The 27136-nt window shown below is 50.9% G+C and overlaps 2 protein-coding genes across 7 annotated transcripts in view; one reads left to right on the top strand and one right to left on the bottom strand.

The window, feature by feature from the left end:
* The window catches only part of LOC120664692, a 32233-nt gene that overhangs the window by 2265 nt on the left and 2832 nt on the right, over window positions 1-27136 (top strand). The window lies entirely within an intron of this gene.
* LOC120664693 lies at window positions 4608-27026 on the bottom strand. 2 transcript variants are annotated; one of them, XM_039943992.1, is made up of 5 exons: window positions 26931-27026; window positions 26240-26348; window positions 25920-25987; window positions 25527-25627; window positions 4608-4867 (listed from the first exon to the last, which is right to left on the bottom strand). In XM_039943992.1, exons 1-5 carry the CDS (start codon window positions 27019-27021, stop codon window positions 4757-4759), a joined length of 480 nt encoding a protein of 159 aa, XP_039799926.1. In that variant the 5' UTR covers window positions 27022-27026; the 3' UTR covers window positions 4608-4756. The 2 variants fall into 2 exon arrangements, with proteins under 2 accessions (XP_039799926.1, XP_039799927.1); XM_039943993.1 differs by having other exon boundaries at window positions 26240-26364; window positions 26931-27023.

The following is a 27136-nucleotide window of genomic DNA, read 5'->3' as shown; positions in this document are numbered from 1 at the left end:
AAAATTAAGTATATTAATTTTTCATATGCTTTCTGTGATTATTTTTAACTAAATTTCACAGTAAATTACAAGAAAGGTTTTACCTTTATCAGGAAACTACTGTTTATCATAACATAATGGTGTATCACTGTAAATAGAGGGGAAATTGCTGATATTTCAAATTAAACTAGTGTAACTTCGTACTCTGCTCTTCAGTTTTTGCGTTTCAGCTTAGATCAAGTTTTTCATAACATAAACAAGATGTTGTACATTACCTTGTTGATCTCTTGTGCATGCATTTGAAGGAGATACACACAAAGCATTAAACTTAGTTACAGTGACACACCCTGTAATGTTCATTTCTTTTGGTTTATCAAGGGATGATATAATCACCTAATGTGAGCTAGCTATACCCACATTGTGATTTAATGCCAACCATTTGTCTGTAAATGCAATCATCTATCTGGTTCTTAAATTATGAAATACCATTTATCTCGCAGGTCGAGTTTTTGAAATACCATTTATCTGTCAATGCAATCACCTATCTGGTTCTTCAATTATGAAATCTCTATGCTAGCTACCAATGTCTTTTCTAGCTGGGTTTTAACCTATAAAGATCTTGTTTTCTGATGGAATTTTTCTCGAATGCGCAGGAGAGCTGTGCATCAATATATTAAGAAGAAAGAAAAGGGGGGAAAGAGCCCCCAAAACAAAAATGTTACAGGGATAAAGGGTCTGTAACACACCCTAGGAAGAACACACTCTCTTAGACACACTAAACACTTAAAGGACCAGACCACCTACACAGGGCAATTAGGAGGTGGGAGCTAGGGCAAGGAGATAAGAAACTCCTCGAGCCCCAGCTACAGACCACAGTTGGACCTCTTCTCTAAAGGCTGCCATGACCTGGGATAAATTAGGAGTTCCTCCATCAAACACACAATAATTCCTGTGCTTCCACACTAACCAAGATCCTAGAATAATGATGGAATTGATTCCCTTTTGAACCTGACCCGAGAACCTGCTGCTAGTTTCCCCCCACCAATGAATAAAACAGTGATCATCCAACTGTGGCGCCAAGGTTTGCAGCCCAAACTGCTCCAAGGTGTGGACCCAGAACTGTCGGGTGAAGACACAGGAGACCAATAAGTGATCAATTGTTTCTCCAACCTGATCACAAAGTGGGCATTTCGGTGGGTGGTTAAGGCCCCTTTTAGCAAGTCTATCTGCTGTCCAGACCCTATTGTGTGCCACCGTCCACATGAAGAACTTGCATTTCCCTGGAGCTCCAATGAAAAAGCCCAACTTTTCCATATTCTCTCCCACGAACCAAAATGAGTAGCTCCAATGAAAAAGGCCTCATAGGCTGATTTAGTGGTGTATATCCCAGAATTTGAAAACCTCCAAATATGTATGTCCTCCACTTCTGGCTGCAATTCAACAATAGAAAGAAGGTCCCAAAGGTAGAGATATTCCACTAGAACCTGCACACTTAAAGCTCCTCTAATGTCTGAAATCCATCTTCCACCTGTGAGAGCATCATAAACCGTTCTTTTCCTTGCTCTTGCTGGTATTGCACTAAACAAATGTGGCAGGAACTGTTTTAAGCTTTGACCAAGCAGCCAGCTATCTGTCCAAAAACGGGTATTTTTTCCATTACCAATTACCGTTTGAACAGCCATTTCAAAGAAAGAGTGGACTTGGGGCTGTGCTTGGACGGGGAAGAGTACCCATGCCTTTTCAGGCTCTGTTTTCTGCAGCCAAAGCCACCTCAGCTTCAGGGCCCACCCCAATTTTTGAAGATCAAAAATACCAAGCCCTCCCAAGCAAAATGGTCTTGTGACCTTTGGCCAAGCAAGCAGGCAATGTCCTCCTCTAGCATCTTTTCTGCCTTTCCACAAAAAACCTCTCCTTATTTTGTCAATTGCCTTTAAAACACAAGGTGGTAACTCAAGAGCCAATATAATCTAAATGAGCATTGAGCTAAGCACAAACTGTACCAAAATCATTCTACCAGCTTTGGTGAGCAGATCAGCCTTCCAACTTGGGAGTCTATCTGCTAATTTGTCAATAATGAGCTGTGCTTGTGTCTTAGTAATCTTATGAGGAGAGAGAGGAACTCCCAGGTACTTACAAAGGAATTCAGAGTGTTAAGGGTATTAGAGTCATTTCCTATAGTCTAGGGTTCCCTCATGTACTCTCTATATATGCACCCCTATGGGCCTCAATACAACTGATCCATTCTCCCATTCTCATTTGTAACATGGTAACAGAGCAGGTTTAGATCGAGAGCCTCCACCCTTCCCGTCGCTGCGCTGCCCCCGGGAGGATCTCCGTCTCCCGAGGGGCAGCATCGATCTCCACTTTTTTTCCCCCCTTCCATCGTCGTAAGCAGCAGCAGCCCGCCGGCGCCCGTTCTCCGCGCCGCCTTCTTCAGCAGCAGCAGCAGCCGTCGTCACCACCCGTCGTCGTCTCGTCCTCGTCCGCGCCACCGTCAGGCCGTCGCCGTCCCGTGGCCCCGTCTGGCCGCCGCCGTCGCGGCCGCGCCCTACCTCCTCCGCCATGGCAGCCGCCGCCGGCTCCTCGGGCCAGATCCGGCCCTTCCCGAGCTGGATCCGCCCCGTGGCCGCCGCATCTCGGCCATGGCGGCCCGTCGCCGCCCGTCCGGCCATCCGCGCCGCGTCCGTCGCCCGTCCTCCTCCGGCCGGCGGCCTCCTCCGTTGTCCGTGCGCCGTCCATCGTCCACACGCTTCCTCCCGCCGTCTCCTCCGCCTCTCGTCACCGTCCTCCCCTCCAGCGCGGTCTGCAGCTCGTTGCTGCCCGTGTGGGAGAGGCTGGAGCAGAGGAGACGGACGAGCGCATGGTGCCCCTCTTTTCCTGATTGCTGCTGCTATCATCTATAGTCTACACCATATTTCGCTGCTGCTGCTATCACATCTAGTGTGTTGAGGTCCATTTCCTTCCCATTGCATCTGTGTCAAAGTCTAGGGTTCATCCAAGTCCAATTTCATGCTCAAAATTCATAGAAGCTGTGCCAGTCCACATAATCTTTGTCAATCGACCAATTATCCTTCATATTATGGTTGGCTAAGTCACGTCGATTTAGCTAATCTTATCGTTCTTGATGCGACCTTGCCTCTTGGTCTCTTTCGTAGCCGTCTTGCTACACGTCATGACCAAAGGCCATATTTGTCGTCATCATGACATCGTCTCACTGCCTGCCGTTTTGCAGCAGTGCACTGCTTGCCGTCTTGCAGCAGTGGCTTATGCATCATCCATTTGGTTCGATTTGACGCATCTCACACATTGTCAAGTTGAAAGTCTCCAAAGCAAGCTTCCCGTCGAAGAGTCGATGTACTGGTTTGTGAAGACTTGGTTGGTTCACCACTTGTGGAGGAGATCGTTCTACAAGACATGTTCAGGAGCTGCACGCTTCAACGACATCCTTGTTGTTTTAGGACTTTGGATGTATTAGTCATGTATTAGTGTTTTTTTTCTTATTCTCTTTCAACTCATGTACTTAGTACCACTCTTCAAATGCAACGCCATTGTATTCACGTTGCATTTGAGGGGGGGTGTTAAGGGTATTAGAGTCATTTCCTATAGTCTAGGGTTCCCTCATGTACTCTCTATATATGCACCCCTATGGGCCTCAATACAACTGATCCATTCTCCCATTCTCATTCGTAACACAGAGATCTGACATGGCAGGGCTTCTTGCAAGAAAGCTTTGTCATCTTCAGCACATTGTACGGGAAGAACACTACTTTTCTGGAGATTTGTTGTGAGCCCAGAGGCATTACCAAAGAGCTGCAAGATATCAAGAGACCTTAATAATATATTTCATACCCATGTGTATGAAATTTATTTCACCTGTAGCATTCAAATTTATTTCCTTGCACCTCCTTACCAGGGTTCACCAAACCGGTGGGAACCAGTCCGGTTTGACCGGTTACCGGTCTGGCCCGGTTCCGGTTTGGGCCAGTACCAAACCGGCCCAAATTCAAAATTCAAATTTGAATTCAAAAAAATAAAAAATATCTAAAAAATTCTTTAAAATACTTCAAGGTGCGACGAATCTAATGGTGTCAAATTTTCTCAAAAATTCGTTCATTTAGTATAGTTTGCGGGGATTTGAAGTTAAACAAAAAAAAGCGTGCATATAAAAGTATACAAATACAATGTAAAAGTAGTACAAAATAGGATTGGAGGGTTCATTTAAGCTAAAATATGTTATACAAACATTTATTTAGTATACTTTGCGGGCATTTGAATTTAAACAAAAAAAAGAAAAAAAATTGAATTTGACCGGTTATCAGTCAAACCGATCGGTTACCGGTCAAACCGACCGGTAAGCCGGTCGGAACCGATTGAACATGCGATTTTGATTTTGATTTTGAATTTGACCGGTTTCCACCGGTTTTCGGTCAAACCGGTCCGGTAAACCGCTACTGGACCGCGCCGGTTTGACCGGACCGGTCGGTTTATTTAACCCTGCTCCTTACCACGCACACCGCAGCTGCTATAAGATGTGATTGGTTGTCTGCATATAATAGGATAGGCACACTGGACAATGGATCTCTGCGAGAGACATATGAAGGCATCATCCACATGCACTTGCGCAAGGCAACCATGAACCATCCACTGATCCACATACATCTAAACTTTGTGTTTCCCAAGCCAAACTCAATAGATGTTTTTGCACCCCTCAGGCCAGACCCAAGCGCTCACGAAGGTAACCTAACGCCCCTTATACATGCAATTACGAAGATGAATATTATCTAGATTTTACCTTCACACAGTGTGGGGTTGCACGTAGGTGACCTCTTGATAGTATTTCAGCAGTTTCCCCAGTCATGTAGGCCAATTCATCATCCTTAAATGTAACCTAAATTATCCAGTCAAAAACAAATAAGCATAGAACACCTAGCTCCCCTTGAGAAATAAATGTATACATGGTCCATGCAATCTTTTAACTAAAAATGATCAATGATCAGCATGCCATTTTGATGGATTCTTATTAATGTAGTGACAGCCTCGTGTAATTTACATCTTAGCATAGTCTCTCTCAGACCACAGATATAAGTATTGGGACATATATATCTTGACAGGTTCCAAGCAGATGCAACTTTTACCACCAATTTCCATAAAATATATTATTTTAAATGACAAATATATCATGAAACTACTTTTCATGATGAATCTAGTAGCATCAAGCTTATGTCACTAAACTATTTGTACTTTTAGCTATTGATGGTCAAAGCTAAACAAGCTTGCTATTGGAATAGTGTTGGAGTATATTGAGCTCATGTGTATAGAGGCCCATCTAGAGGCCCATGTGTAGGTATTATATATACCCACCCTTCTAGGGTTGGAGGAATACAGAAAATATTCTCTCCAATATGGTATCAGCCTAGGGTTAGGTTTAGCCTCCTCTGTTTTTTCCGTCCAGCCCGCAGGAGCCGCCGCCGCCGGCCATGGCCGGCCGGCCGCCGGCGCCGCCGGCCCCCTCCCTTCCTCTCTCCTCCTTCCCTCCTCTCCCTCCCTCCTCCTCTGCTCCGGGCGCAGGGGGCCCTGCGCCGGGCGCGCTGGGCGCCGCCGCCGCCGCCTGGCCCCTGTCCTCCCCTGCCGCGCACGGGGCTCGGGCTGGCCCGCGGCCGCCCTACGCCGCCGTCGCGATGGCTGCTGCCACCGGCGCGGGACCTCCCGCTCAGATCCGCCCTGGGGCCGCCGCCCTGGCCGCCCCGGCGGGTCTTGGCGCCGCCGCAGCCGCGGGGCGGACCGCCGCCGCCGCACAGCGGGCCGTGGACGGCGCCCAGGCAGGGCCTGCAGCTACCGCAGCCGCCCAGACCGCCGCCGCCGCCGCCCAGGACGTTCCTGGCGCGGGCGCGGGCGCGGGTGGGCCTTCTGATGCCGCCCCGGACGACGTCGTCGCCGCTGCTGCCGCCGTCACCGCCTACCGAGCTGCGATTGCTGCCGGCAAGCAGCCCGCAATAGCCGCGGCCACCGCCGGTCCCACGTGGCCCGAGCTCGGGATGCCTCCCATGGATGCGCCGCTCTCCGCCGCCGCCTTCCGTGGTCAGCAGGCCGACGCCGCTCTTGCTGCGGCACTCCTCGCCGCCAAGTCGGAAGCTTCAGCGGCGCAGGAGCGGGTCCGCGTGGCTGCCCTCGCCTGGTAGCGCGAGCGCGCCACGGCCGATGCCCTCGCCCTCCGGGTCGCCGAGGCGGAGCGCTTCCTCCGCGTCTCCTCCGGCCAGCCTGTCGACCTCAAGCACGGCACCTCCTCCTCCCACCAGGCTCCGCACGCTGGATCTGGAGCTCGGTACGACCCGACTGACCCCATGGTCGCCCAGCTCCACCTCCAGGCGGCCGGTGTCCAGAACATCAGGGCACTGGTCTCCGTCCTCCTCGACCCCGCGTCCTCCTCCTACGGCCGCTGGCGGGACTGTAACACCCCTGTGTTAATCGTCTCGTTAATCACGAGTTAACTCGCTAATCGTGGACTCAAAATTTGTTGTTAGCGTTAACCGAGTCCGCGATTTAATCCTTGTTTTAGTCGTTTTCGATCTCGTTTTTGTCCTTGATCTGAGCTCCAAATCAACTTCCGCCCAAAACGAAAGTTGTAGGTCTTTTAATCCTCTACAACTTCTAGTTTGGCCAAATTTCATGTTCCCATATGAAATTTGGAGTTTCAACTGGTCAAACTCGGGCAAAAATCATTTAAACGAAGAAACAGTGTCTCCACTGTGTTCGTCACTGTGACGCCCCGACGCCATACCGGCGACTGTGGCCGGCGGCGAGCTTCCACGCGTCGGCCATCGCGTTCGAGCGCCGCTCTTCACCTCGCGGGCGACCTCGAAGCTTCTGGTGCCGTCCCAATCCTCCTTTCTCCTCCTCAGTGCACGACGAGCCGAGCTCGAGCGAGCAGAACCGAGCGAAATCGCCGCCGTTCGTCGCGCCGGCCACGGCTCACCGCCCCGCCTCGATTCATCGCACTCCGAGCTGCGCAGCCTCGCCGTTCACCCACTCCGACCACCCATAAGCGCGACCGTGCCCTACCCCGGCTGAAATCGAGCTCAGACCGCCGTCCGCCATTGCTGTCTTCGTCAAGCTCCGCCCCGAGCTTCGCCCCTCTCGTCGACGACCACCTTCCGGCCATCCTCCGCCCCAAATCGATCCCCGGTGAGTTTCCCCGCGGCCTGCTCATGCTCCCCGACCTATTCCCCGCCCAAATCCGCGGCCAACGCCGCCGCAGCGCCGTCGCGCCGCCGCGGACGCACTGAGCGCCGCCCGCGTGCGCCGCCGGGCCTCCCTGTGCCCGCCCGCGGGCCAACACCGCGCGCCCCGCCGCCGTTTAACCTCCCTGGTGCTCGCCCCGCCTCGCCTTGCCGCCGCTTGGCCTTGCCGCCGCCGGAACGCAGCCGCCGCCGCCGCCCGTGGCCACGCGCCGCCGTGAGCCGCCGGCACACGCCGCGGGGGCCCCCTGCGCGCGCTCGCGGGGCGCCACCGCGAGCCGCCCGGCCGCCTGGGGGCCACGGGCCCTCACCCGCCAGCCCAGCGCCGCCGCCTGGCCTTGCCCCGGCCAGCCCGGCCGCGCCACCACCGCGCCACCCCTGCCGCCGCTGCAAACCGCCGCCGCCCTACCCGCGCGCGCCCCTGTGCCCCGCCCCGTGCGCGCCACCTGCCGCCGCACCTCCAGCCGCCCCGGGCCACGGCTCGGCCCGCAGCGCCGCCGGCGGGGAGCGCCGCCGCAGCTGCTCGGCCGCGCCCCGCGCGTGCGGGTGCGAAGCAGAGGAAGGGGGCGGGCCGGGTCGCTGACGGGTGGACCCCGGCTGTCAGCCCCCCCCTTTTAAATGTTTTCCATTTCTTATTTTGGCTGAAACTTTAAAAATCCATATAAATTCACAGAAAAATGCGAAAAATGCCAAACCAATTTTGTTAGGTTTCTAAAATCTTTATCTCCAGAGGAAAAATGCTTGATCTTGCACTTTGTCACTGTTACCCCTGTTAATATTTGTTTTGTGCTTGAGCTAGTTTATTTATTACCGCTTTTTCTGTTGCTTTAAAAATTATGAAAAATTTGTAGTAGCTTACTCTTGGTATGTGTAGTCCACTGTAAAAGTTTCAGATGCATGGCTTATGTGTATGGTTGTGGATCTGTTAGTGTTGTTTTCCTTTTTCTAGGGCTAAAGAGGTGTTTTTCTATATCAGTTAATGCTGGAAACTTTTGGGTGGCATGCTTTACTGCTTCTCGTTAAGTTGTTAAATTTTAGTTGCTAGATCATGTATGCATGTTAGGTTTTTACTTATGAATTATTCCTAGCCATGCTCTTTCCTTTTTAAGTATTGTTAGTTAATTGTTGCATGCAGGTGTAACTTAACAAGGCTAGTTTTGTTCACTCCATGCTGCCCTGGTAGTTGTTGTTTTGAAAGAAACACTTCAGGCTAAATGTTTGAACTTTGTTTTCGCATCATAAGCTCTCATGCTTTGCGCTGAGTTCTAATTTTGTTGCATGTCATATCTTATTCGTGTAGACGCCACGAACGAAGCTGTCCACGAGCTGATCGTTGAGCCGGTCCAGGAGCCACGAGCAGAGGAGCAGCAGCAGGTCACCGTTGAGCCCGCTCCAGAAGTTTTCATTAACCCCGCTGACCTGCAAGGCAAGCCCCGGAGAATAACCTTATTTTAAATTATTCAATGTTTATTTAAGTATTGTGCATTTATGTTCTAGGAGTTGAATGGAACCATAGTATGCATGTTTCCCTAGGTACCGTGGGCCTATACTAGTATGCAGGTGTCGATAGAAATGCTTTGCTAAATAGAATTTCGGTAGAAGTCGAGTGATTACTGTCACTCGCGAGTTTAGGATCTTGATCCCTTAGCTTTGGCTTGAAATTAATTGTTGAGTAAAGAGAAATGGAGACCGGGCGGAAATGAGTTGGTTTTGGTATAGAATGGATGGAAAGTAAGCTCCGCCTGTGTCGATTGAGGACCGTTCCGTTGTTGGCAGTGCTGATCGAGGATTGAACAGTACTAACCACATACCGGAAGTAGGAGGTAGTCGAAACCGGTAAGCTGTGTACCACCTTACAGCGGTGATTTGAATTCCGCCATGCTACGCTGGGCGTAGGAGTTGGCGGGTGTTGGATAGGATGCCGCCTCCGGGTTCTCCGGGAGTTCACTGCGAGGGGCCCATCACCTGGGTTTTAGCAGGCGTAGTTCAGATGCCGTGGTAATGTGGAAACAGTTGATGCGCGTGGCCCGACGGGGCTTACATGTGTCGTGTGAGTTAGGTCCACCTTGCAAGGTTAAATCGGATCGATTCGCCGTGACTCGCGGTTATGAGAGCCTTGATCTCTTTGTCACATCGTAGTAAGAAAGTGGAATAAAAACGGATTGGAAAAGACTGGTTTGGAAGTTGCTAAAAGATAATCTGATCCACCATGTGTGTTTTAGATGAATAGGCGAACTTAGTAATACTTGGTATACTAAATGGAGCTAAAATATTGAAAGTAAGGATTCACTTCTAGCAGCTTTTCAGCAAAAGAACTCCAGAGCCAAAAAGCTTTGCATGTCTAGGTAATGGGCTAAGTATACCCAGAGTCGGGTAAGCCTTGCTGAGTATTAGTATACTCAGGGTTGTTGTTGTAACCCCTCTGAGCAGGTTGTGTCCCGGCGGACTTCGAGGAGATCTGTGCGTCCTGGATTGGACAGCCGCTTCCTCCAGGTTGGACCGTCGAGTGGGCCCCGTCTTCCCCGTGAAGATTGGGCAGGTTGGCGTCACATCGGTGGGCAGGATGTGGAGCTCACCTTTTATCGTCGTCGTAGCTATCGTATTGTATTTCGAACTCAGTTTTAAACTTCCATTGTGCGTTTAAACTCTGTTTGTATTTAAGACTTTTATGTAAAACCTGTGTTGTAAATTAATTTGAAGATTTTTGTATGCGGGTAACACCTGTGCTCGTCTTCGTACGGGTCTAAGTGCAATTGTGATCCTGGAGTACAGTAGTTTAATCGGGATTTTACCCGACAGCCTGTCAGGTTACACCGTTTTAAGTGCACAGTAACTTGATTAAGTATTAAGATGATGGTTAGTGCATTTAAGCCGGTTTAATTTGGACGGTGCTGCTACAGCTGGCATCAGAGCTCTAAATTGCACTGGGGTGATTACCTTGCAACGATTTCGGGTTTTTGAAAAGTTGACGCTAGATGCGCTAAGGAATAGAATAGATAGTTCGTATGCCCTAATTATGTTATATAAGTTAGGTGGCAACTAAGTATCTATTTTATTCCAGCACTTTCAGCTTTTACTTTTTGTTAAACCTTACTTCTGTAACGACGCACCTACGTTGAGGTAAGCAAGGTAAGCATTCTGGTAGTCCTTAGAATAGCCCACGTGTTTCATACGTGCGCGGGTCCCGTATGTTGAGCATACGAGGAGGTGATGAGGCTCAATTCAAATGAGCCTGTCACTATCTGCCGCCTGATATGGAGTGCAGATTTCATGCCGTGTGATTGCGATCTCGGCCATTTCGTAAGGCAATGTTACGAGATGTAAACCTGTCATGCGGTTGGCCATGACCGTGACCCTTGGGACACGTCTACCCTTGGATGTCCCGTAAGGCGAGTGTACGGGAAGTGAATACGTTGTTATGACGTATGCAGCGCTGCCCATTCAGCGTCGAACGTCTGGGTGCCATCTCTATAGTGGGTGGTAATGTATGTGTGAATATGTGGGAAACTGCATATGCATTACCCGTGTGGCGTAGGACACATGGGGGCCGTTCGTGTGTGCTGGCACGAAGGGTCCAGAAATGGATATTTATATCTGTCTCTGTGTTCTTCTGCAGGAAACTAACTCCGTAAGCGCGTTATAAAATCCTTGATCGTAGGAATGACTAGTCTATATATAGGGAGAGTACGTAAACGTGCCACCGATTGTTCTCGTATACCATATTCTTGGTACTTGTTTGGGTGAGAAACGCTAGAACGTGGCATGCATCTTGCGTCTTGCATTCCTGAGTTGTTGTTTATTTTGTTACCTTCGGTTGCGCTTCACAAAAAAATTTATTTGGATCACCATGTTTTTACTATGTGTTCTTAAAAATTTATTTGTGTTGCGTTACCAAGTTTAAATCTGTTCTTTTAAAAAAATCTGTGACTCACGTTAGCGCTATGTGTTCTTACAAATGGCTAGCTTCACGCACGTGATCGTGGACGCTGAGGGTTGGGCGCACTCTAATGCCCTCCACACCGGCCACTTTCCTCGTCTGCTGTGGCAGATGCTCAGGGCGTTTGACTACACTGAGCCCCCACAGTACTCCGGACACGAGTCTAGCTTGCTGGGCACCGAGCGCTGTCAGATGATCGTGAAGATTCCTGCTTGCCCCGCTCGCTTGGAATCGGACTCGTGGCAGCTCACTGTCTATGGTAGGAAGCTGGCAGACTCCTGGGAGATTGCAGCTAGGAAGGCTATTGAGGAGTTCTCAGAGAAGCATAATGCAGAGGTGATAGATACTCCTTACAGTGTGTTTCCTCTGAGAGATGAGACTACTCAGGCCTATACAGATCGGGTGAACCGCAACCTGAACTACATGATGCCCGACTACAATGTCAGGACAGCACTCTCGTTCAGCTACTCCTCAGCTTTGAGCAACATGTATGAGCAGCTTCGTGAGGAAAATGCAATATGCAGGAGCAAGGCTCGAGAGGCTCACCTCCATGAGCAGCACATGATTGGTACCCAGGACAAGATCAAGACCCTGAAGGCCAAGTCCAGAGCGAGGAAGATCAGGATTCAGGAGTTGCAAGAGGAGCTGGAGAACAGGACTCAGATGGTGCAGCACCTTGAGGGGCAGCTTCAGCAGGCCCAGGAGTGGATTGAGGACGCTCAGGCTCAGGTGCAGGCAGCAGCTGAGATGGAGGCCGAGGCAGCAGAGGAGGAGCCAGAAGAAGAAGAAGAGGAAGAGGACCCCGAGGAGATCGAGGGAGTGTCTGGAGTCGAGTCGGGACCTGGGACTCCGTGAGGACGCAGCGGGATAGTGTTGATTCTCCCCTTGCAGTGTAGCCTAACTGTAGGATAGTTGGGTAGGATGACCAACATAGTGCTCTAGGCTAACCTTGGGTTGAGAATTCTTTTGTGGCTCAGTAGTTCGAGTCATATAGGATAACTCCTCGCTAGTATGGTGTGTAGCCGGGTCGGGCAAGACCTTTCTTTTAGTAGTGGTGTGTTGTAGGGTCGTTTGTGAACCCTTCTCCCATGCTAGTTTGATGCCGTAGCACGGCTTGAGTTGTACTGAACCTTGTTCCAGCTGAAGCAGCGTGGCTGCTTAATGTAAAAATTTACTCCCGTAATGAGCTTTTCTGTCAGTGTGTGGAATTTCAGCTTTGAGTTGCGCTTTGATCGTCTTCAAAACTGAAAATTTGTGAGCGATGTTTAGTTTTGCATACGTTAGAACTGCTCTGGACGAAATTTGTGGGTTGATGCGCTTTCAACCAAAGCAAGTTAGTTTATCTTCCCTTGGTGAACCATATCGCGAGGGGAAGAATTCATGCTGTGTGTTCATATTATATATGCACATTCTTTAAATTGCATGAATTAGTCCTGATAGCGAAATGGCTAACCAGGGGAAATGATTATTTTGCAGATGGGTGATAATCATGACAATGACAATCACGAGGCACTGCCCCAACAACCTCCCTCTTTGGCTCAAGCTGTTGCAGTTCTTATCGCTGACCGCAATGAGCAGACGGAATTGATAATGCAACTGGTGCAAGCCCAAGTCAATGCCGGCAAGGTCGACATGCTCCCCCACTAGTACCAGCAGAAACTGACTATGTCGGTTTTCTGGCCACCCAGCCACCTCTGTTCCATAAGGCCGATGATCCCCTTGAGGCTGATGCCTGGATTCGCACCATTGAGGATAAGTTCAGCATCCTCAACTGCACAGAGATGGACAAGGCCGCCTTTGCAGCACAACAGCTGAGAGGACCTGCAAAAATATGGTGGGTCAATCACAAAGCTCTACTTCCCGCTGGTACACGTCTCACCTGGGATGAGTTTGTGGCAGCTTTTAAAGCCCACCACATCCCTACAAGCTTGATGAGGAGAAAGATGGCAGAGTTCCTAGCTCTGAAGCAAGGAAACAACACCGTGCTCCAATATGCCCAGACCTTTAACCAGCTATCCCAGTATGGTGGTTTTCATGTGGACACTGATGAGAAGAAACAAGATTGCTTCAGAAGGGGACTTAGTACAAAGCTCCAGGACAAACTGGCTCTCACTACTTGCAACAACTTTACTGATCTGGTTAATAAGGCTATCACTCAGGAAGATGCCACACTGGCGCACAAAGCTGACAAGAAGAGAAAGGCACCTGCTGGATCCTCCAGCAATGCACCCCAGAGGTACAAGCTGGTTCAGACAGGGAATCAGCAGGCTTCAAACCGTCCTCCACAGCAGGGCCGTTGGGTCGCTAGACCACCACAGCAACAGCAGCAGTGGGCACCCCGTTTCCCGACACAGCAGCAGAGGCCCCTAATGCTACAAGCTCCACGCCCCAACAACTACCCCTATTACAATTGTGGTAACCTGGGGCACTTTGCACGAGACTGCCGTCTGCCACCTCGGCAGAGCATCTACAAGACTCCAGCACTGAGTCAAGGTTCCAGCCAGAAAGATCAGAAAAAGAAGGTTGTACCTGCCAAGACTGGTCGTGTGAACTACACCACTCTGGAGGAAGTTCCGGAGGGCACCCAAGTGATGGCGGGTACGTTCTCCGTTAATCACTGCCCTGTTACTGTGCTATTTGATTCTGGAGCATCTCATAATTTTATCAGTGAAGCATGTGTGGCACGACTTCACTTACAAGTAACATGCCTAGAGAGACCCTACATTATTCAGACACCTGGCACCCGGTTAAATGCTGGCCAAGTAGTTCGAAATGTTCCCCTTACCTTGGGTGGGAAAAATTTTCCACTCACTCCCATTGTCCTTCCAAGTCAAGGGATAGATATCATACTTGGAATGAATTGGATGAAGAAGCATGGCGTTATCATCAATACCTCTTCTCGTATCCTTCAGTTCAACTCTTCCATGTATGGTTCTATGGATATTCATCTTTCCCAGCATGCAATTCCAGCCACTGTCATATATCATCTTGAGGGAAAAATTCTAGAAGTAATTCCGGTGGTTTGTGAATACCCCGATGTGTTTCCGGAGGACTTGCCTGGCATGCCTCCCGATCGGGATATTGAGTTTGTCATTGAGTTACAGCCCGGCACAGCGCCCATATCTCGAAGGCCATATAGAATGACTCCCAGTGAGTTAGCTGAATTAAAAATCTAGTTACAAGAGTTGCTGGATAAAGGCTATATCCGACCGAGCACCTCACCTTGGGGTTGCCCGGCTCTATTTGTAAAGAAGAAAGATCACGGACTGAGGCTATGTGTGGATTATCGACCTCTGAATGCAGTGACCATCAAAAACAAATATCCACTTCCTCGTATTGATATTCTTTTTTATCAACTAGCCGGAGCTAAGGTATTCTCAAAAATAGATCTTCGATCTGGCTATCATCAGATAAAAATCAGACCGGTGGATATACCAAAAACAGCCTTCTCTACTCGTTATGGGTTATACGAGTATTTGGTGATGTCCTTTGGATTAACCAATGCTCCAGCTTATTTCATGTACCTCATGAATTCGGTATTCATGCCCGAGTTAGACAAGTTCGTCGTGGTCTTCGTCGATGATATCTTGATCTACTCCAAGAATGAGGAAGAACATGCTCATCATCTTCGCATAGTACTTCAGCGTCTGAGAGAGCACCAGCTTTATGCCAAATTCAGCAAGTGTGACTTCTGGCTGAAAGAAGTGCCATTCCTCGGTCATGTCATATCTGCTGAGGGCATCTCTGTGGATCCCAGTAAAGTGCAGGATGTACTCGATTGGGAAGCCCCAACTTCAGTTCCTGAAATCCGCAGTTTCTTGGGTTTAGCTGGTTATTATCGTCGGTTCATCCCAGAATTCTCCAGAATTGCGAAGCCAATGACTGAACTTCTGAAAAAGGGTGTCAAATTCTATTGGAGTATTCAATGTGAGGAAGCTTTCCAGAAATTGAAGACACTTCTCACTTCTGCTCCAATCTTGGCCCAGCCGGACACTACAAAACCTTTTGATGTCTACTGTGATGCCTCAGGCACAGGACTCGGTTGTGTCTTGATGCAGGAGAACTGAGTGATTGCTTATGCTTCTCGATCACTCAAGCGTCATGAAGAAAACTATCCCACTCATGATCTTGAATTAGCAGCTGTGGTCCATGCTCTGAAGATCTGGCGACACTATCTTTTAGGTTCATTGTGCAACATCTATACGGATCACAAGAGTCTCAAATATCTGTTCACTCAAGCTGATTTGAACATGCGTCAAAGAAGATGGCTTGAGTTGATTAAAGATTATGAGCTCGAAGTGCATTATCATCCAGGCAAGGCAAATGTAGTGGCCGATGCGCTAAGTCGCAAAACTCACTGTCATTGCATCTCAACTATACCATTAAGCGAATCTCTTTGCTATGAAATGGAAAAGCTGAATTTAAGTATTGTACCACATGGCTCATTGGCTCATCTAGAGCTTACTCCTACTCTTCGCGATCTCATCATAGCGGCACAAAAGCAAGATAAGGGGGTGAAGGAAATTCAGAGAAGACTATTAGAAGGAGACCCTAAAGTGAATTGCTTCCACCAGGATGCTGAGAATGTGTTATGGTTCAAGCACCGACTAGTGGTGCCTAAGAATTTTGAGCTTAGGAAACAGATCCTTGATGAAGCCCATACTTCACGACTATCAATTCATCCGGGTAGCAACAAGATGTACCAAGACCTGAAGCAACGATTTTGGTGGACTCGGATGAAAAGGGAAATAGCCAAGTATGTGTCAGAGTGTGATATCTGTCGGAGGGTTAAAGCCAGTCATCTCAGACCAGCTGGGACTCTTCAATCCTTGAGTATTCCTGATTGGAAATGGGAAGATATAAGCATGGATTTCATCGTCGGTTTACCTCGAACTCAAAAGGGTTATGACTCTATTTGGGTTGTGGTCGACAGGCTAACTAAATCGGCACATTTCCTCCCAGTTAAGACGACGTACTTGACCAAGCAATATGCGGAATTGTACATGGATCGTATACTATGTTTACATGGTGTGCCAAAGACTATCATTTCCGATCGAGGAACTCAGTTCGTTGCTCGTTTTTGGGAGCAATTACATGCATGCTTGGGAACGCATCTTATTCGCAGCTCTGCATATCACCCTCAAACAGACGGCCAAACCGAGAGGATAAATCAAATTTTGGAGGATATGCTTCGTGCATGTGTCTTGACCTATCCACAGAAATGGGATCAATGCTTGCCGTTAGCTGAATTCTCCTATAACAATAGTCATCAAGAGAGCATCAAAATGGCACCATTCAAAGCACTGTATGGTCGTCCATGCCGTACACCTCTCAATTGGTCTGAAATCGGAGAAAGAACGATCTTTGGGCCCGACATGGTTCAAGAGGCCGAAGAACAAGTCCGCCTTATCCAAGCCAACTTAAAGATTGCACAAACTCGACAGAAGAGCTATGCGGATAAAAGAAGGGATCCGCTCGTCTTTAAGGTCGGTGACCATGTCTATTTAAAAGTATCACCTTGGAAAGGCGTGCAAAGATTCGGAATAAAAGGGAAATTAGCTCCCCGCTACATCGGTCCATATCAAGTTGTGGAACGATGCGGTCCTGTGGCTTATCGGTTGGATCTTCCAGCGAATCTTTCTGCAGTTCATAACATCTTCCATGTGTCACAACTCAGACTGTGCCTTAGAGTTCCGACGGAAGCTGTTGAAAGTGACTCGATTCAATTAGAGTCTGATCTCACTTATTCTGAGCATCCTATCAAGATTATTGATCGCAAGGATCGAGTTACTCGTCGCACAACCAACCGATTCTACAAAGTACAATGGAGTAATCACTCCGAAGATGAAGCTACTTGGGAGAAGGAGGAATTCCTAAGATCCAAGTATCCGGAGTTTTTAAACGTCCATCCAGGTACAACATCTTCGAACCCTTTCCGCCTGTTTAAATTCTCTCGTGCGTGAATCTCGGGGCGAGATTCCTTTATGGGGGGAAGGCTGTAACACCCCTGTGTTAATCGTCTCGTTAATCACGAGTTAACTCGCTAATCGTGGACTCAAAATTTGTTGTTAGCGTTAACCGAGTCCGCGATTTAATCCTTGTCTTAGTCGTTTTCGATCTCGTTTTTGTCCTTGATCTGAGCTCCAAATCAACTTCCGCCCAAAACGAAAGTTGTAGGTCTTTTAATCCTCTACAACTTCTAGTTTGGCCAAATTTCATGTTCCCATATGAAATTTGGAGTTTCAACTGGTCAAACTCGGGTAAAAATCATTTAAACGAAGAAACAGTGTCTCCACTGTGTTCGTCACTGTGACGCCCCGACGCCATACCGGCGACTGTGGCCGGCGGCGAGCTTCCACGCGTCGGCCATCGCGTTCGAGCGCCGCTCTTCACCTCGCGGGCGACCTCGAAGCTTCTGGTGCCGTCCCAATCCTCCTTTCTCCTCCTCAGTGCACGATGAGCCGAGCTCGAGTGAGCAGAACCGAGCGAAATCGCCGCCGTTCGTCGCGCCGGCAACGGCTCACCGCCCCGCCTCGATTCATCGCACTCCGAGCTGCGCAGCCTCGCCGTTCACCCACTCCGACCACCCATAAGCGCGACCGTGCCCTACCCCGGCTGAAATCGAGCTCAGACCGCCATCCGCCATTGCTGTCTTCGTCAAGCTCCGCCCCGAGCTTCGCCCCTCTCGTCGACGACCACCTTCCGGCCATCCTCCGCCCCAAATCGATCCCCGGTGAGTTTCCCCGCGGCCTGCTCATGCTCCCCGACCTATTCCCCGCCCAAATCCGCGGCCAACGCCGCCGCAGCGCCGCCGCGCCGCCGCGGACGCACTGAGCGCCGCCCGCGTGCGCCGCCGGGCCTCCCTGTGCCCGCCCGCGGGCCAACACCGCGCGCCCCGCCGCCGTTTAACCTCCCTGGTGCTCGCCCCGCCTCGCCTTGCCGCCGCTTGGCCTTGCCGCCGCCGGAACGCAGCCGCCGCCGCCGCCCGTGGCCATGCGCCGCCGTGAGCCGCCGGCACACGCCGCGGGGGCCCCCTGCGCGCGCTCGCGGGGCGCCGCCGCGAGCCGCCCGGCCGCCTGGGGGCCACTGGCCCTCACCCGCCAGCCCAGCGCCGCCGCCTGGCCTTGCCCCGGCCGGCCCGGCCGCGCCACCACCGCGCCACCCCTGCCGCCGCTGCAAACCGCCGCCGCCCTACCCGCGCGCGCCCCTGTGCCCCGCCCCGTGCGCGCCGCCGCACCTCCGGCTGCCCCGGGCCACGGCTCGGCCCGCAGCGCCGCCGGCGGGGAGCGCCGCCGCAGCTGCTCGGCCGCGCCCCGCGCGTGCGGGTGCGAAGCAGAGGAAGGGGGCGGGCCGGGTCGCTGACGGGTGGACCCCGGCTGTCAGCCCCCCCCCCCCTTTTAAATGTTTTCCATTTCTTATTTTGGCTGAAACTTTAAAAATCCATATAAATTCACAGAAAAATGCGAAAAATGCCAAACCAATTTTGTTAGGTTTCTAAAATCTTTATCTCCAGAGGAAAAATGCTTGATCTTGCACTTTGTCACTGTTACCCCTGTTAATATTTGTTTTGTGCTTGAGCTAGTTTATTTATTACCGCTTTTTCTGTTGCTTTAAAAATTATGAAAAATTTGTAGTAGCTTACTCTTGGTATGTGTAGTCCACTGTAAAAGTTTCAGATGCATGGCTTATGTGTATGGTTGTGGATCTGTTAGTGTTGTTTTCCTTTTTCTAGGGCTAAAGAGGTGTTTTTCTATATCAGTTAATGCTGGAAACTTTTGGGTGGCATGCTTTACTGCTTCTCGTTAAGTTGTTAAATTTTAGTTGCTAGATCATGTATGCATGTTAGGTTTTTACTTATGAATTATTCCTAGCCATGCTCTTTCCTTTTTAAGTATTGTTAGTTAATTGTTGCATGCAGGTGTAACTTAACAAGGCTAGTTTTGTTCACTCCATGCTGCCCTGGTAGTTGTTGTTTTGAAAGAAACACTTCAGGCTAAATGTTTGAACTTTGTTTTCGCATCATAAGCTCTCATGCTTTGCGCTGAGTTCTAATTTTATTGCATGTCATATCTTATTCGTGTAGACGCCACGAACGAAGATGTCCACGAGCTGATCGTTGAGCCGGTCCAGGAGCCACGAGCAGAGGAGCAGCAGCAGGTCACCGTTGAGCCCGCTCCAGAAGTTTTCATTAACCCCGCTGACCTGCAAGGCAAGCCCCGGAGCATAACCTTATTTTAATTTATTCAATGTTTATTTAAGTATTGTGCATTTATGTTCTAGGAGTTGAATGGAACCATAGTATGCGTGTCTCCCTAGGTACCGTGGGCCTATACTAGTATGCAGGTGTCGATAGAAATGCTTTGCTAAATAGAATTTCGGTAGAAGTCGAGTGATTACTGTCACTCGCGAGTTTAGGATCTTGATCCCTTAGCTTTGGCTTGAAATTAATTGTTGAGTAAAGAGAAATGGAGACCGGGCGGAAATGAGTTGGTTTTGGTATAGAATGGATGGAAAGTAAGCTCCGCCTGTGTCGATTGAGGACCGTTCCGTTGTTGGCAGTGCTGATCGAGGATTGAACAGTACTAACCACATACCGGAAGTAGGAGGTAGTCGAAACCGGTAAGCTGTGTACCACCTTACAGCGGTGATTTGAATTCCGCCATGCTACGCTGGGCGTAGGAGTTGGCGGGTGTTGGATAGGATGCCGCCTCCGGGTTCTCCGGGAGTTCACTGCGAGGGGCCCATCACCTGGGTTTTAGCAGGCGTAGTTCAGATGCCGTGGTAATGTGGAAACAGTTGACGCGCGTGGCCCGACGGGGCTTACATGTGTCGTGTGAGTTAGGTCCACCTTGCAAGGTTAAATCGGATCGATTCGCCGTGACTCGCGGTTATGAGAGCCTTGATCTCTTTGTCACATCGTAGTAAGAAAGTGGAATAAAAACAGATTGGAAAAGACTGGTTTGGAAGTTGCTAAAAGATAATCTGATCCACCATGTGTGTTTTAGATGAATAGGCGAACTTAGTAATACTTGGTATACTAAATGGAGCTAAAATATTGAAAGTAAGGATTCACTTCTAGCAGCTTTTCAGCAAAAGAACTCCAGAGCCAAAAAGCTTTGCATGTCTAGGTAATGGGCTAAGTATACCCAGAGTCGGGTAAGCCTTGCTGAGTATTAGTATACTCAGGGTTGTTGTTGTAACCCCTCTGAGCAGGTTGTGTCCCGGCGGACTTCGAGGAGATCTGTGCGTCCTGGATTGGACAGCCGCTTCCTCCAGGTTGGACCGTCGAGTGGGCCCCGTCTTCCCCGTGAAGATTGGGCAGGTTGGCGTCACATCGGTGGGCAGGATGTGGAGCTCACCTTTTATCGTCGTCGTAGCTATCGTATTGTATTTTTAACTCAGTTTTAAACTTCCGCTGTGCGTTTAAACTCTGTTGTTTGTATTTAAGACTTTTATGTAAAACCTGTGTTGTAAATTAATTTGAAGATTTTTGTATGCGGGTAACACCTGTGCTCGTCTTCGTACGGGTCTAAGTGCAATTGTGATCCTGGAGTACAGTAGTTTAATCAGGATTTTACCCGACAGCCTGTCAGGTTACACCGTTTTAAGTGCACAGTAACTTGATTAAGTATTAAGATGATGGTTAGTGCATTTAAGTCGGTTTAATTTGGACGGTGCTGCTACAGGGACCAGGTCCTCCTCACCCTCCGCCGCTACGCCCTCGACGACCACGTCCTCGTCGACTCGCCGATCGAGGCGCGTGACGTGACGTGGCTGCGCCTCAACAGCGTCGCCCTGTCCTGGATCTTCGGGACCATCTCCCTGGATCTTCAGGACCTCGTCAGGACACACGGCGGCACCGCGCGGCAGGCCTGGGTGGCGCTCTAGGGGCAGTTCCTCGGCAACGCCGAGTACCGCGCCCTCCAGCTCGACGCCACCTTCCGCACCTTCGTGCAGGGGGACCTCTCCGTCGGTGATTACTGCCGGCAGATGAAGAGCATGGCTGATGCTCTTCACGATCTCAGGGATCCAGTGTCCGATCGGGTCTTGGTGCTCAATGTCCTGCGGGGGCTGAGCAGCACCTACGACCACCTGAAGGGCTGGATCGCTCGCTAGAGGCCCTTCCCCACCTTCCTGCAGGTCCGGGACGACCTCGCCCTCGAGGAGATCACCAGGGGTCTCGCGCCCGGATTGTCCTCGCCCACCCCCGCCGCGCTCGTTGCTACTCCACCGGCCTCCTCCGCTGCTCCAGCCACCTCCCTCCTTGCTGCTGCTCCCGCCGGGCAGACCGGAGGAGGGGGGGCCGTGGACGTCGCCGGCGACGGGGTGGTGGTGGTGGTGGCACTGGTGGCCCTGCTGGGAACACCGGTACCGGTGGGGGCCGTCGGGGCGCGCCGACACCGGCTCCGGCTCCGGCTCCCGCCCCTGCCACTAGAGGTACGCCCTGGCCATCCTTCAGCAACCCATGGTCAGGGCGCATCTCGATGTGGCCGTTCCAGGGTCCGGGAGGGGGGCCTCGTCCTCAGCTCTAGCCGGCGGCCATGTTCACTGGCGCTGCTCCACTCTTTGCGCCTTCCTGGACCCCGCCCGCTCAGCCCAGCCAGCAGCCGACCTGGCCTGGGGGGTGGGACCAGGCCGCTCTGGCGCAATCCTTCAGCACCATGGGACTGGCGCCGCCGACCAGCACCGAGTGGATCGCCGACTCGGGCGCCTCGTTCCACACCACTCCCGATGCTGGTATCCTATCTTCTGTCCGACCCCCACACCCCTCTTGTCCTTCTTCTGTCATGGTTGGTGATGGATCTTGCCTTCCTGTCACCGCCGTGGGTTCTGCTCCTCGTCTTCCTCATGTTCTTGTTGCTCCTCAAATGGTTCACAACCTTCTTTCTATTCGCCAGTTTACTGCTGACAACTCTTGTTCTATCGAATTTGACTCCTCTGGTCTTACTGTGAAGGATTCGGCTTCCCGGCGTCCATTTCTCCGATGTGACAGCCCGGGGCCCCTTTACACTCTTCGGCTTCCTGCTTCCGCTGCTTCGCCTTCGACTTCTACGTCTTCTGCTTTTGCCGTGACGCCTTCTTCCACCACCTGGCACCGCCGGCTTGGTCACCCCGGCCGCGACGTTTTGGCTCAGCTCCGCCGTAGTACCGATGTTCCATGTACTAGGGCTCCTGCTGAGCACCTCTGTCATGCGTGCCAGTTAGGTCGTCATGTTAGACTTCCGTTTTCTTTTTCTTCTTCGCATGCTGCGCATGCTTTTGATCTCATTCACTGTGACCTGTGGACATCTCCTGTACTCAGCATGTCTGGCTATAGATATTATCTGGTCATTGTTGATGATTTTTCTCATTACTCTTGGACTTTCCCTTTGCGCGCTAAGTCTGAGACCTTCCCCACCCTCCTCCACTTCTTTGCCTGGGTGTCCACTCAGTTCGGCCTCACCGTTAAGGCCGTCCAGTGTGACAACGGGCGGGAGTTCGATAACTCCACCTCCCGGTCTTTCTTCCTATCTCGGGGTGTTCAGCTGTGTATGTCTTGTCCGTATACCTCTCCTCAGAACGGCAAGGCTGAGCGGATGATTCGCACGACGAACGACGTCGTGCGCACCCTTCTGATCCAGGCTTCTCTCCCCCCGCGCTTCTGGGCTGAGAGCCTCCACACCGCCACCTACCTGCTCAACCGCCTTCCGTCCACTGCTTCTCCTGCTCCCACTCCACACCGCGCTCTTTTCGGTACCCCTCCTCGCTACGACCACCTTCGGGTCTTCGGGTGTGCGTGTTACCCTAACACCTCCGCCACCGCTTCTCACAAGCTGCCGCCCCGCTCGACTCGTTGTGTGTTCCTCGGGTACTCCCCTGACCACAAGGGGTACCGATGCTTTGACCTCACCTCTCGCCGCGTTCTGATCTCCCGACACGTCGTCTTCGACGAGTCGGATTTCCCCTACTCCACCTCCTCCACACCTTCTTCTGATCCCGAGCTCGCGTCTCTGTTTCCGACTGACCCGGTGGTTCAGCCACCGTTACCTGTCTGTCCTTTTCCTGCAGGTTTTCCCGGCGCACCGGCACCACTTCCGGTGATCCCTGCTGCGCCGCGCGGGGCCCCGGTGCCCGCAGTCGCGCCACGCGCGGCACCCGGACCTCCGGTCGTGCCGCGCACGGACCCGGTGTCTCCCGTTGCGCCACGCGCGACCCCGGTGCCTTCCACTGCACCTGAGCGGTACGCTCAGCCGGTGCAGGTGTACCGGCGTCGTTCGGCGCCGAACCCGGCGCCACAGCGGTACACGGAGCCGGTGCAGGTGTACCGGCGCCGTTCGGCGTCGGCACCGGCGCCACCTACTGCTCCGGAGGCTTCTGCGACGCCGACACCGGAGCCGTCGCCGCCGCCGCCAACTCCGGCTTCCTCTCGAGCCGAGCCGGAGGTGTACCACCCGCCAGTCCTCCATCAGGATCCTCGGCATATCCATCCCATGGTGACTCGGCGGATGGCGTCCCAGGCCGCGACTCTCTCCGCCACCGAGGGAGAGCCGCGGGTCTCTCCGGTACCCTCCTCTGTCCGCGACGCCTTGGCGGATCCTCACTGGCGTCGCGCGATGGAAGAGGAGTACGCGGCTCTTCTTGCCAACCAGACGTGGGACCTCGTGCCGCGTCCGTCTGGTTGCAATGTGGTGACTGGCAAGTGGATCTGGACGCATAAGCGTCGGGCTGACGGCACACTGGAGCGCTACAAGGCTCGCTGGGTTCTCCGGGGGTTCACTCAGCGGCCTGGTGTGGACTATGATGAGACCTTCAGCCCCGTCGTGAAGCCCGCTACGGTGCGCACGGTCCTCTCACTTGCGCTATCGCTCACTTGGCCTGTGCACCAGCTGGACGTGAAGAATGCATTTCTTCACGGCACCTTGTTAGAGACTGTCTACTGCTCTCAGCCAGCGGGATTTGTGGACTCGAGTCGTCCGGATATGGTCTGCCGGCTCAACAAGTCTCTCTATGGACTGAAGCAGGCTCCTCGGGCTTGGTACTCTCGGTTCGCCACGTTCTTGATGACACTGGGATTCACCGAGGCCAAGTCTGACACGTCTCTCTTCATCTACCGCCGTGGGGATGAGACTGCCTATCTGCTGCTATATGTCGACGACATTGTGCTCACAACTTCCAGTCAGCAGTTGCTTCAGAGTGTCATCTCCTCTCTGCAGCGGGAGTTTGCTATGAAGGATCTCGGTCAGCTCCACCACTTCTTGGGCGTCACTGTTGAGCCTCGCCCGTCTGGTCTTCTACTTCACCAGCGGCAGTACGCCCTCGATATTCTGGAGCGGGCTGGGATGACTGATTGCAAGCCCTGCTCCACTCCAGTCGACACTCAGGCGAAGCTGTCTGCTGATCTGGGTGCTCCGGTGGATGATCCTACTGCCTACCGGAGCCTGGCCGGCGCTTTGCAGTACCTCACCTTCACCAGGCCGGATCTCACATACGCTGTTCAGCAGGTCTGTCTCCATATGCATGATCCCCGGGAGTCACACCTTGCTGCGCTGAAGCGTCTCCTCCGGTACGTCCGTGGCACTGTGGACCTCGGCCTGGTACTTCACCGCTCGTCCTCTGCTGAGCTGGTGGTCTACACCGACGCTGACTGGGCTGGCTGCCCGGACACTCGTCGCTCCACCTCCGGCTACGCCGTCTTCCTGGGCGGGAACCTAGTCTCCTGGTCGTCCAAGCGGCAACCAGTTGTCTCCCGCTCCAGTGCCGAGGCGGAGTACCGGGCTGTCGCTAACGGCGTGGCGGAGGCGTCCTGGCTACGACAGCTCTTGGCGGAGCTCCACAGCCCGCTCGCCAAGAGCACGCTCGTCTACTGCGACAACGTCAGCGCCGTGTATCTCTCCACCAACCCCGTACAGCATCAGCGGACGAAGCACGTGGAGATCGACCTACACTTCGTGCGCGACAGTGTCGCCATCGGCGATGTTCGGGTACTCCATGTCCCGACTACCTCCCAGTTTGCTGACATCTTCACCAAGGGGCTGCCCTCGTCGACCTTCTCGGAGTTTCGATCCAGCCTCAACGTAGCCGGTGGCTAGTTGTGGCTGCGGGGGGGATTAGCCCTTGTGTGCTCTTCTTGTACTCTCATCTTGTCCAGTCTTGAACACCGCTGCGTCGGTTGTTCAGACTGCGGGGGGTGTTAGCTTTCTTGTTGTCCAGTCTTGAACACCGCTACGCCGGTAGTTCAGACTGCGGGGGGGTGTTGGAGTATATTGAGCCCATGTGTATAGAGGCCCATCTAGAGGCACATGTGTAGGTATTATATATACCCACACTTCTAGGGTTGGAGGAATACAGAAAATATTCTCTCCAATAAATAGAATTCTAAATTCAAATGAAGAAACCTTAACAACTCGATTATCGTGAGATCGGATATGTAGCCCAGCTCCACTATCAGGACAAGGAATCTCCACAGATTTTCTCATGAACAAGCCACATGTAAGTCCTGCATGTACAGTCAAAGTATTGATCGTATGTTAAGTGTGAAAGGCACACTAGAAAAAAGTTACATAGCAAATATTCCTAGAATACAATAAAGTTATGAGCTAACAATATTCCTAGATTACAATATATATGTGTGTCGCTTGTTTGATCACAAGTTCAATGTCCACCTCTGTTGTTTACAGTTCATCGGTATATCGTGAAATTCTGTATATTGTGGCGAAAATGGCAGTTCTGCCTTATCATTTAAATAGGCAGAAAAAGTTTACAGCAGCCAGAGGTGTCTCGTGGATCACCTGTCAAAGATGCATAGTCAGTATGCCATCCGCACCAGGATGAAATAGATTGACCATCTTTCTGTTTGCTGCCATAGCAGACATGTAAACATCAGTTCTTTTAAAAAACATTGAAAATTGATCAGAGGAACATATTGGATGTCACAAGGATAATTTTTGATTCAGAGGTAGAGATGTAAAAATCATGCACAACAGTGCCGCGTATTAATGTTGTGATCCTATAAAACATATTGATGAACAATGTAACTAAGACTACCAAGAGCAAATTCTCCATGCATGTAATTTTTGAAATGCTGTATATATTTGCTTGCTGGATATACCTAAACTTTTGGGGAAAATAGTACAGCAGACGGCCCTTATGACACCTTGAGCGAGCAAGAGTCTGTTCAAGGCTTTCACCAACACATGGTCCCACTCCTTGATTCATTACTGAAATGCACAGATGCTGATTGATTTGACTAATTGTTAAACCAAAATGGTCAAATTAGAGATTACAGTTCAGAGAAGAGACTCTGAACTAAGTATATGCGTCATATTTTGTGTCAAAAATCATTTAAATACTATTTCTACACATCATATTTATCATGCTGTTATTTTAGTTTTTTTTTTGCATATTCTATTGCATTTTGTTCTCAGGCAGAATCTCATGCATGCTTACCACCTACTTGCTTCCACATGATTCCTTTTTAAAAAAGGTTTATTAATTGCAACTAAGCTAACAACATACAGATGGAGATTTGGCAAAGGGGTGTGTTACATCGAATTTCACCTAGCTATGGCCAATTTTAACAGTATGTATGTTTTCCTCACGCATAATACATGGTGAAAAACCCATCAGTTGGTCAGTCCCTCCTAGAATTGTACGATTGGCTACTGTGCACTATATGTTGTATCATTTTCTTGTATTGGATAAAGCAATTGGTCCTAAAAATTAAGTTTTGCATCTACCAAGTTTGTTATGATTTTGAGAAAGAACGTACTGAGGTACAGTTAAATTTCCGTAGTACATACCATAGTAATCACAATGATGAGCCAACATCAAGCCAACTTCTAGCATCAACTTTCCAAGGTCTTTGAATGCTACAGGTGAAATAAATTTCATACACATGGGTTCTGGAGATTTGTCATTTAAAATAATATATTTTATGGAAATTGGTGGTAAAAGTTGCATCTGCTTGGAACCTGTCAAGATATATATGTCCCAATACTTATATCTG

The sequence above is a fragment of the Panicum virgatum genome, chromosome 3N, assembly GCF_016808335.1.
Source record: "Panicum virgatum strain AP13 chromosome 3N, P.virgatum_v5, whole genome shotgun sequence".
In the NCBI taxonomy this organism is placed as follows: domain Eukaryota; kingdom Viridiplantae; phylum Streptophyta; class Magnoliopsida; order Poales; family Poaceae; genus Panicum; species Panicum virgatum.
This window is presented reverse-complemented; position numbering and strand designations above follow the sequence as displayed.